Source organism: Marmota flaviventris, chromosome 2 (assembly GCF_047511675.1).
Source record: "Marmota flaviventris isolate mMarFla1 chromosome 2, mMarFla1.hap1, whole genome shotgun sequence".
In the NCBI taxonomy this organism is placed as follows: Eukaryota; Metazoa; Chordata; class Mammalia; order Rodentia; family Sciuridae; genus Marmota; species Marmota flaviventris.
In genome coordinates, this window is record NC_092499.1 from 183,381,382 (window position 1) to 183,391,269 (window position 9,888).

At 52.1% G+C, this 9,888-nt stretch overlaps 1 protein-coding gene across 1 annotated transcript in view; it reads right to left on the reverse strand.

Moving 5' to 3' along the window:
• The window catches only part of Kiaa1755 (KIAA1755 ortholog), a 33,354-nt gene extending 25,637 nt beyond the window's left edge, over positions 1-7,717 (reverse strand). Inside the window, exon 1 of the mRNA XM_071607379.1 lies at positions 7,568-7,717. Coding sequence (XP_071463480.1) covers positions 7,568-7,570 — 3 coding nt within the window. The 5' untranslated portion in view covers positions 7,571-7,717. The remainder of the gene's footprint in view (positions 1-7,567) is intronic.
• Between the last annotated feature and the right edge of the window lie 2,171 nt (positions 7,718-9,888).

A 9,888-nucleotide genomic window follows, 5' to 3' on the forward strand; every position in this document is an offset into this window, starting at 1 on the left:
ACAAAATAGGTGCTTGGCAAATTTGGAAGCAGGAAAATAGTCTTCCCTGAACCACATTTTTTTCTATCTGTAAAACAGGCAAGAGGAGAAGGCCAGAGACTGTCAACCGTCTGCAGCAAGTGGGTCCGCGGGCTTCGATTTTCTACTTTTAAATAGTGTAATGGAAGCCATTCTGGTTTCCCCTGACTGACCGCAAGCCCTGGTCCATCAATTGCTGAGGTGCGAAGGGAGATGGAAATAAAGATCCAACATAGAGCTTATTTAGGAGAGGGGCCCTTTCTATAAACGAAGACCCCGAATACAAGGAAATAAAAGAGAGACTTTGAAGACGGGGTGGGGGGGGGGGGACGGAGGAATGTCGCAGCCATTCTGAAGGAAGGTGGACCTGGCACTGACATGGCAGGGGGCTCTCAGGGATGCCCGGCTGTCAGGGACTTGGTGCCAAAGTGCAGGAAGAGCTATTTGCACAGCGAGCTGCAGAGAGGGGTCTTCTGGGTGGCACAACAGCCCGGTGTCTTCTTCCCACTCTCCCAACCCTCATCAAGCAAGGTTAAACCCTGACATTTGTCACCCCACGCAACCCTGAGGACCACAGGAGGAAGGATGGGAAGTCAAGGGCGGCATCTACCCTCTGTGAATACACACACTCAATCATTTAGGCTGGGACCTTGGCACTCCTGGCTTCTATCTCGCTGCGCAGCCTTGAGTAGGTCCCTACCCTCTCTGGGCCTCTTTTCTTACATGCAGATTGAGCTAGGCTGCCTGTTTGTCTTGTTTTGGACACTTCCCAAAGGCTCAGCCAGTCTCTTCCTTTCTCCCAAAGCCAGACTGCAGCACATTAGGGAGGCGGTAAAGACATCTGATCGCCAGGGGAAGGCTTCCTAAGTCTGCAGAAGATCAGAGAACTCTGTAGGGATTGTCTGACCACGTGGTTCCTGGTTGTTAAGTTCTGGCCAGAGACATAAGTGAGGTCGTCTCTGTAGCTGACTGCAGTGCTTCAACCCCTAGGAAACAGCGGGCCAAACTCTCCTCCCTCTTGGAGCCTCGGTTTCCCCATGTGTAATCAGGATCCTACCTCCCACCCTGCCCTGATCGGAACTGCTCTCTGGGAAAGAGGGGGGACTGCTGCAGTTCATGTTTTCATTGTAATTGATACTGAGTGAGCCTGCCAGGCAAAGCTGAGGTCCAAGTTCCTTTCCTGTTCCTTTCTGAGTCCTCTACTGTCACCCCAGGGACAACAGCAGGCTCCAGGCACCCACTGTGCCAGGCTCTCAACTCACGTTCTCTGGCTGACGCACACAGGGAACAGCGCCATCCCGGACAGATGGACGGACGCAGTCAGTGTCTGGGCCTCCAGCTGTTTGTTCTGCCTGGAGGCACCAGCCCCAAGGGTGGCCTGCCCAGCACCCTGTCCTTCCCTGTCTCCACCGTGCCTCAGGAAACTGTTTACTTCTGGAAGAGCGAGCCTGGCAGACTGAGGTGCCCCTGGCTTTGACAAATTGGCTCTGCTCACCACACACTGTAACCATTTAAGGGGCAGCCAGCAAAGCGGAGCCCGTTCCAAGTTCCCAGGACTCTGTGTTCTTGGCCAGCACGCTACCTGCTCCAGGCCTGAACCCCAGGGGCTCATCGGCTGTCAGGGAAGCGCACAGGGAAAGGGGAGCGTTGGCCACTCACCATCCCAATCAGCCCAGCCCAGGGCCACAGGAACCCAAACACGTGGAGCCCTCGAAATGATTTCCATGAAACTTAATCGACTTGTTTCCATTAGTTCCCAGAGAGGCTGCCTGGCAGGACCCTTAACTGTTCCCAGCAGGAGAGAAGCTGAACAAGGGAGCTAAGTCAAAGCTGCCGCCGCCTGCCCACCCCCCTCCGCACTCCAGGCCAGAGAAGGAGCCCACCTGTGCCCCAGCAGACGCTGACATGTGCTCTGACTTGGGGCCATTGTTCCTACTGACGTGGGCACCTTGTCTGTGCTGGGACACCTAGAAAACTACCTACTACAGACGCTGTGTCTGCGCAGGGAGCAGCTGTGTTCGTAGATGTCTGTTTTCATGTCTTTGTAATGAGCCTCTATTACTGTTGTATTATTTTTTTATCAAATAAATAAAAAAGTTACAGGACTATACATTTGGACCTAGAGACGGACTTCTGTAACCATTATCCAGAACAATACGCAACAGATTTCTGCCACCCCACAAAGAGGCTCCTTCATAGCCAAACCCCCTCCCCACATACTGCTGACGGGTGTAGATTTTTTAAAGAAAAATTTCCATACAGTGTGATCTTCAGAGTGTATGTGAGCCTAGGAAGAGTCCAAGTGGCATTCAGTAAAGTGTTCACTGTAGTTACCCCGAGGGCGGGGGGAGGGGGGAGGGCAGGTAGGGGCAGTATTTGAATTTTCTTCCTAGTGTGCTGCGTTTTCAAATTGTTCTATAATCAGCTCCTATAGCTTTTATGATGGGAGGGTGTGATTGCATGTGTTTGGAAGGCTGCCTGCCTCCTTTTTTAAATGGTCTCTCCAGATGTTGTTAGCTGGGCCTTCAGAGACGTGGGCTGAACTTTTCTTAAAGGTTCAGTTTATCCATTTAGTCCAACAGGCGAAGGATTTAGCATCACCTCATATGAGAAGAGCTGAGGTGGGTGGGAGGAGCCCCAGGGCTGCCTTCCACCTGGGCAGAGATGCCTGGGGAAGGTGAGGTTCTGCCCCCGACTGGCCAGTGAACTGGACCTCGGTCCCCCCCGCCCCCCCGTAAAAGGGAAGCACTGAGCATATCGGTCTCCAAGGATCCTTCTTCTGGTAGGAACATGCTAGAATTCAAAGCAAAATCGGGTTCAGGAAGGTTTGGAGCCAGAAGGTGGTTTCTTAATGGGACCAGTTGACCTTAGCTGGTGAGAAAACTTCTAATGATGTGTCTTTCTGCCTTGGGACCAGGGAGACCTAAACCAGTAGCCACAGACTCATAGGTCTTCAGGGAACCACCAGGTGATATGGAAGACAGAAGTGGTCTAAGTCGAGAAAGCAACCCCTCCAGCCCTTGGAGAGGGGCCCCTGACAGTCACTGTCCCCATCAGGGAAGCAATAGGGAGCCGTGGGGCCTGGGGCAACACCCATTTCATCGGCATCAACCACATGTGGCTGTGGCCCCTGTGCCTGGATTACGGATCTTTTGGTCAAACCTCTCCAAACCCATCTGTGAGCCAGGTGCAGCCCAGCAGGTATCGGGTTGTGACCTCTGGACTCAACTACTGGGGACACTCCTCATGAACTGGCCCAGGCTGAGGTGCTGAATCCAGCATTTCTGCTCACTTCTCAAGTTCTCGCTCACTTCCAGCTGAAACTTTCCCTGCACTAAGCCCTTTTTTTATTTGGGTGTGGGGGCAGAGATATGAGAGAGAATTGGCTCTTTATTTAAAACAACAACAACAAAAAGACTTTCAAAACTGAATAAACAGCCCAGACACAGTGAACCAAGAAGCGAGCAGGCCCCAGAAGACCCACGTTCAAGTCCAGCTCCACTGTGTATCGCCTGAGTGACCTCCAGCAAGGCACTTCACCTCTCTGAGCCTTAGTTTTTTTTTTTGTTTTTGTTTTTTTTTGGGGGGGTTACCGGGGATTGAACTCAGGGGCACTCCACCACTGAGCCCCATCCCCAGCCCTGTTTTGTATTTTATTTAGAGGCAGGGTCTCACTGAGTTGCTTAGCACTTCACTTTTGCTGAGGCTGGCTTTGAACTCAAGATCCTCCTGCATCAGCCTCCTAAGCCACTGGGATTACAGGCGTGTACCACCGCACCTGCCTTGAGCTTTACTCTTGTATCTGTTCCTTTCTCTCCCTCTCCCCTTTGCCTCTGCCCTGGGGTGCGCCATCTCCCACCCAAGCCACACAACAATAATTGCAATGAGCGCTGCTTCTTACAGAAGTTAGTCTCTGGAGTCAGGCCCGAGCCAAGCAATTCCCATGATCATTGTATTTTATCATCCTAATAATTCTATGGGCCGGGTATTTTGTTCCCATTTCACAGGTTGAAAAACTATGGCCACAACTTTCCTGCTAATAAATGGCAGAGCTGGGGTATAAAACTGAGAACCAGTCCAGGTTCCCGTCTGCCCCCCCCCTCCCCCAGTGGCCTTTCTCACACAGAGATCCAGATTGGGCTGATGCTTGGAGCCACCAGTCAGCTCCCAGCATTCTTGTCCTACTTCTTCTAGACACACTGCATGCTCTAGCCAGGGCTTTCTGGTCATCAATGGGCCACACACAAGAGGTTTTCTTGCATATCCTCATTTATTATTTGCTTGACAGAGATTTATGATGATTTGCTTAGTATTTTTCTTTTTGTCTATTTGTTTGCAATTTGAATTTATTTTTATTGATTTTCATGTGTTTCTGCAATTTAAAAACCCCCTAATGCTCATTAAGATGAAAAGCTGTAAAATAAAAAATGGTCACCCAAGTGCCACCTAAAATCTCCCTGCTAGAATCCAAGGTGGGGACCCCAACTAAGGAAGGGCTGCCTGGATGCGGCCCTGCCTCTGCTCACCCTGCACCCCTCCCTGGACTGGGCAAGCTCCTATCTATACTTCAGAGCCCAGTGGTCTGCATTGCTTCTCTTGAGCTTTCCAGGACACATGTGGTTCCAGGAAGAGGGGCCTCCCACCACCCATCAGACAGCTCAGGACCCTTAGTGAACAGGCCTGAACTCCCCAGGGACCTTGAGGCCACGAGGGACTGGCCCACATAGGGGCTGGGTGGGGAACCACCATGTAGTAGGTTCCTTGGCAATGTGGAGTGAATTGAGCCGGATTTGAGCAGCTTTTCTCAAAGTGTAGGATGGAATTGCAGGTGGCCCACAAGACCATCTTGGGAGGACTCGGACTTGATGTGAAATCACAGCAAGAAACCTACTCCAGTCCTCTCCAGGCCTCCTGTTGACACCCAGGAGAAAGCCTCATCAGGTGTCTGATATACCTCTCAGATACCTCATCATTACTCCCCTTAGCAGATGAAATCAGTCCTCAGGCGAGGAAGGGTCCACGGTCAGCCTCATCCAGCCAGAACCCACTAACACAGATCTGCCCTCATTGCATAGATTTTTACAGTTACTTTTTAATATATATATATATATATATATATATATATATAAACATTTTTTTTGTACCAGACATTGAATTCAGGGGCCCTTAACCACTGAGCCACACGCCCAGCCCTTTTTTGTATTTAATTTGAGTCTCACTGAGTTGCTTATGGCCTTGCTAGGTTGCTGAGGCTGGCTTTAAACTCATGATCCTCCTGCCTCAGCCTCTCAAGCCACTGGGATTACAGGTGTGTGCCATCGCATGCAACTTTTACAATATTTGGTCAGATAAGTGGATTCATAAGTTTTTCCACAGATACTGAAATTTGGGAAGTGTGGAAATGGATAAGCCCTAAATCCCTTTACTGTAAGAATCTCCAACACTGAGCTGCCCCTGAACACTGGACAATCATTAATCAAAGCATTCCACAAAATTACTACTGTAATGAAGGCCATGAGGGAGGAGTCTCTGGCAGGCTAGAGCAAGGGCCAGGGGAGTCAGGAGGCTTTGCTAAGATGATACTTAGGTGGAGACTTCCGGGATGAATAAGTATTCCTTAGGTAAATGTGCTTCTTCTCCTAGCAGGTACAGCTTGTATAAAGGCCCTGGGGCAGGAGGGAGCATAAACCATAAGAGCTTCTAAACCAAGGCCTGAGTGGCTGGAGTGGGTAGGTAAGGCCAGAAAAATGGACAGATTATAATCTGTAATACAAAAAGACAGAAAGGTAGGAAAATCTGCCCATTGTACCCAATGAAGAAAGAGATGTTGAGTCTTTGAGAGGCCCAGCCCAGTGACTGACCCTTAATCTAAGTATCTGGGGTTTGGTGAGGGGGTGTCTGGATTCTAAAACTAATAACTAGATTAGGTCCAGCCAGGAGAGGTGGGCAAACACCCCTTGTGCAGGCTGTGGCTTGGAGTGGCAGTACAGCTGGATGCAGGTTTAGAATTCAGCCTGCCCTGACTTGCACTTCCTGGTGGAGTGACTTTGAATAGTCACCTAAGCTCCCAGAGCAAAGGCCCCCGCCTGTGGGGTAGAGATATCAGCAATCTACTACTCCTAAGAGTTGGTGTAAAGCCCAGCATAGCAGCATATTCCTGTAACCCCAGTGACTCAGGAGGTAAGGCAGAAGGACGGCAAGTTCAATGTCAGTGTGGACAACTCAGTGAGACCCTGTCTCAGAATAAAGAATAAAAAGGATTGGGGATGTAGCTCAGTGGTAGAGCACCCCTGGGTTCAATCTCCAGTTGCACATGTGCGCGCACACACACGTACACACACACACACACACATTGGTGTGAATGACCTGAACTCCCACATACATAGTGGAAGGTCTTGCCTGTAGGGAGAGGTAAATAACAACTAGTTTGTAATGGTTATTTTCAAATAGCTCCAAGGGCAATGTGTGTCAGTGTGTCCTGCTGGTGCGATTTAGGCACCTGTATATATATATATATATATATCTCCACATTTTGGCAGCATGGGAGAGCAGGTGGACAAGGGTTGCTTATACGAGGAGGCACATGTGTGGAGCTGTGTAAGTCAATGGGAGTGTGTTGGGTGTGCTCCGTGTGTGTGTGTGTGTGTGTGTATGTATGTACCCACTTCTGTGCAGAATTCCTCTGTGTGGGTGTGCACATGAGTGAAAACCCACACAAATTCAGCCTGATGGATCGCAGTCGAGGCATTAAAGCCCTGGTCTGTCTTCACAGCCGCCTTCCAAATCCCCTGATTAAGAAAATGGCTCCTGTGAATCTGCCTGGGGCTCCTGGGCCTGTCTGGAGCTGAGCTGGGAGTCTTTGAAAACAGTATTTTCTTTCATTTTCCGTTTCCAGATTCTGGCACAAACACACATACACAACTCTCCCAGAGTGTCCCAGCCTTCTGGAGGTGCCAGTCTGGAAGGTCCAGGTGTGGAGGTATTGCCCTTCCTCTGCCCTCCCCGCCCCAGGTAACCCTCCCCCAGTTCCTCCCAGAGCACCCCATGTCAGGACATTGGACTTTCCAGCCCTGGGTCTAAAACAGCAGAACCATTAGTTTGGGGAAGCAGTCCCTTTTGCACTCTGCACCAGGAGTCCTCCCTGCCCTGTTTTGCTGGGCCCCTCTCCACCCAAACCCCACGTTGGAATCGTGCCTAGCTGACCATCTGCCCCACATCTAAAATGCAAAACCACCCCAAGCTTTGTCTGAGGCCCGGCGAGCTAGGGTTCAAGTTCAGCTCTTGACTCTGGGTTGGGACAATAGGAAAGTTAACACATCGTCCCTTATTCCATCCATCTCACGCCTGGAGAGGCCCAGGGAGAACTTGGCCAAGGAAGGGACCCTGCAACCCCTCAGACCCCACCCGCGCTGGGGCTGGGGCGGTTAGGAGTGGACTCCTGTCCAGGCACCGAGGGTTGTCCCCGCTGTAAGGGTCGCGGCACCGCCCAGGGGCCCCGGGGTTAGGGGAGAAAGGAGCAAGCGGGGTGGTCCAGCCTGGGCAGCGTTACCATGGTGACGGGACCGGCGCTCCTCTCGGCTCCTCTCCTGCGCTCGGGTCTGTGGGTCGGGGGTGCTGTTCTCCCGTGCAGCCGCCAGGCCTAGCCCCGGGGACAGCGGGACTGGCCGGCCCCGGGCGCTGACCCCAGCTCCATCTGCGAGGGCCGATCCGGGCCCGGGACAGCGGCCGGGGCGGGAGAGCCGCGCGGAGCCGGGGACCGAGAGCGAGGGCGGCGCAGGGGCGGGGCGGAGCGGGCCCGAGGTCCGAGCGGCGGGCGGGACAGCGGCCCCTTTGTGCCGGCGCCTCGCCCCCAGCCCGCCGCCGCCGTGATGAGAACCAGGCGCCCCGCCCGCCCCTCGCGCGCCGGCGGCCAAGAGAACTGGAGCCGCTCCGCCCGCTCCCCACGGCGCCCGCCCGAGCAGTCCCGGGGCAGAGGCGAGCCGGCCAGTGTCCCCTCCTCCGCGTCCAGCAGCCACTGGAGCCTCCGTCTCTCCAGCTGTGCAAAGGGGAGGGGGCGTGGGGGTGGCGGTGATGGTGATGGTGATGGTGTTGGTGTTGGTGGTTTTCTTCCCCCTCCAAGTCGGGGTTGGACCCCAGGGCCTCGCACAGCCAGGCGAGCACTCCTCCACGCCCCAGCCCTTTTTCAGAATTTTAGTTTAGAGACAGGGTCTTGCTAAGCCCCCCAGCCTGGCCTGAACTTGGGATCCTCCTGCCTCGGCCTCCCAGGAAGCTGGGGTCGCAGCCCCACGGCCACTCAGGACCCACCTCTTAAATGGGATTGGTGGGCTTCCGCCCTAAGGGGGTTCCTCCGTGAACTCCTCTGCTCATCCTGACTGCCCAGTTCAGGACTTTGAGATGATGGTGTCTGTTTGAAAGTGCGGTGTTCTGACTTGGGGCCATTGTTCCTACAGGAGAGAGAATGAGCAACTAGGTGATGGTTTCTGTGGTGTGAAAGCTAAATGCATTGGGTGATTAGATGACCAGGGCACAGCCCTCTTCAAAGGGATGTGTCCTCAGCCTGAAGATGTGGCAAGGCCAGTAGGATCACAAGTTTAAGACCAGCCTGGACAACTGAGTGAGACCTTGTCTCAAAATAGAAAAGGCTGGGGATGTGGCTCAGTAGTAGGGCACACTGGGTTCAGTCCCCAGTACCTGATGGCGGTGGTGATGGTGGTGGTGGTGGGACCCCAGAGAGCTACCTTACTCCTCTACACAACTAGAAAGCACATTCTGTGAAGCACAACACAGGTCCCCCACCAGACACCCAAACTTCCTGTGCCTAGATCTTGGGCTTCCCAGGCTCCAGAACTGAGAAAAATAAATTTCTGTTGCTTAGAAGTCATCAGTCTAAGGCATTTTGTTATAGGAATCCAAATGGACTAAGAAAATGCCCAAAGTTATTTCTGATTGGAGGACTCAGGGATTCATCCATTTATTTATCAAATGCCGCGCCAAGCGCTGGGTCAGAACAAGACAGAGTCTCTCTTCTCAGGTAATATAGGATCTAGTGGGCAAGACAGGTAAAACACAGATAAGCAGAAAAAATAACTGAGTGAGGTGACTACTGAGCAGGAAAGACATGAATGTTGGCATTAGGAACTGCAGAGGGATCACTTAGGACTGATGATTTAGAAGGGGAATGAGATGCCTTGTTCTGAGAGGGAGGAATTCAAAGAACAGCATGTGGGGTAGCAGCCTGGGTAGAGAAACAGAGCTCTAGGCTGTGGGAACAACATGTACAAAGGTCCTGAGGTAGCATTAAGGTGAAGGAAATTGGGGCTGAGTGAAGAACTGAAAAAAGGAGAAGCATGGTGGTAAGGGTTAAGTCCAAAGCCCAAGATTTATCCATGGCCCAACTCGCACCCCCATACCTCCATAGGGAACCAGTGTTTTAGCAAAGGGAACCTGAGCTAGGAGCCACCCATCTTGCCACATAACTTTTGGCAAGTTCCTTCACATCCCTTGGACCTTCGTTTGCTCATCATTCATTTGAGACTAACAATCCCTCCATAGTTCAACTACACCACACCGCCCTTGAGGATCCCTTGATGATGTTTATTAGGCAATGACAAACCCCTCTACAACCCACAGGAGAGCTGGGTTTTGGTATCACTAGTGCACGTGTTCAGGAGAGAGACTTAGGTCTGGTGCAGAAATCTGCAGGAGTTGGGGGTGGGGGTGTCGTAGTTTGGAGGGTAGAGTCCCAGGTTGCAGTGAGACAGAATTAACATAACAGCCAGTATTCTGGGGTTGCAGGCAACAGAAACAGATTCTAACTTAGTTAAGAAGAGAAAGTGTGGATTGGAAAGGTATCAGGTGCTCACAGAATCA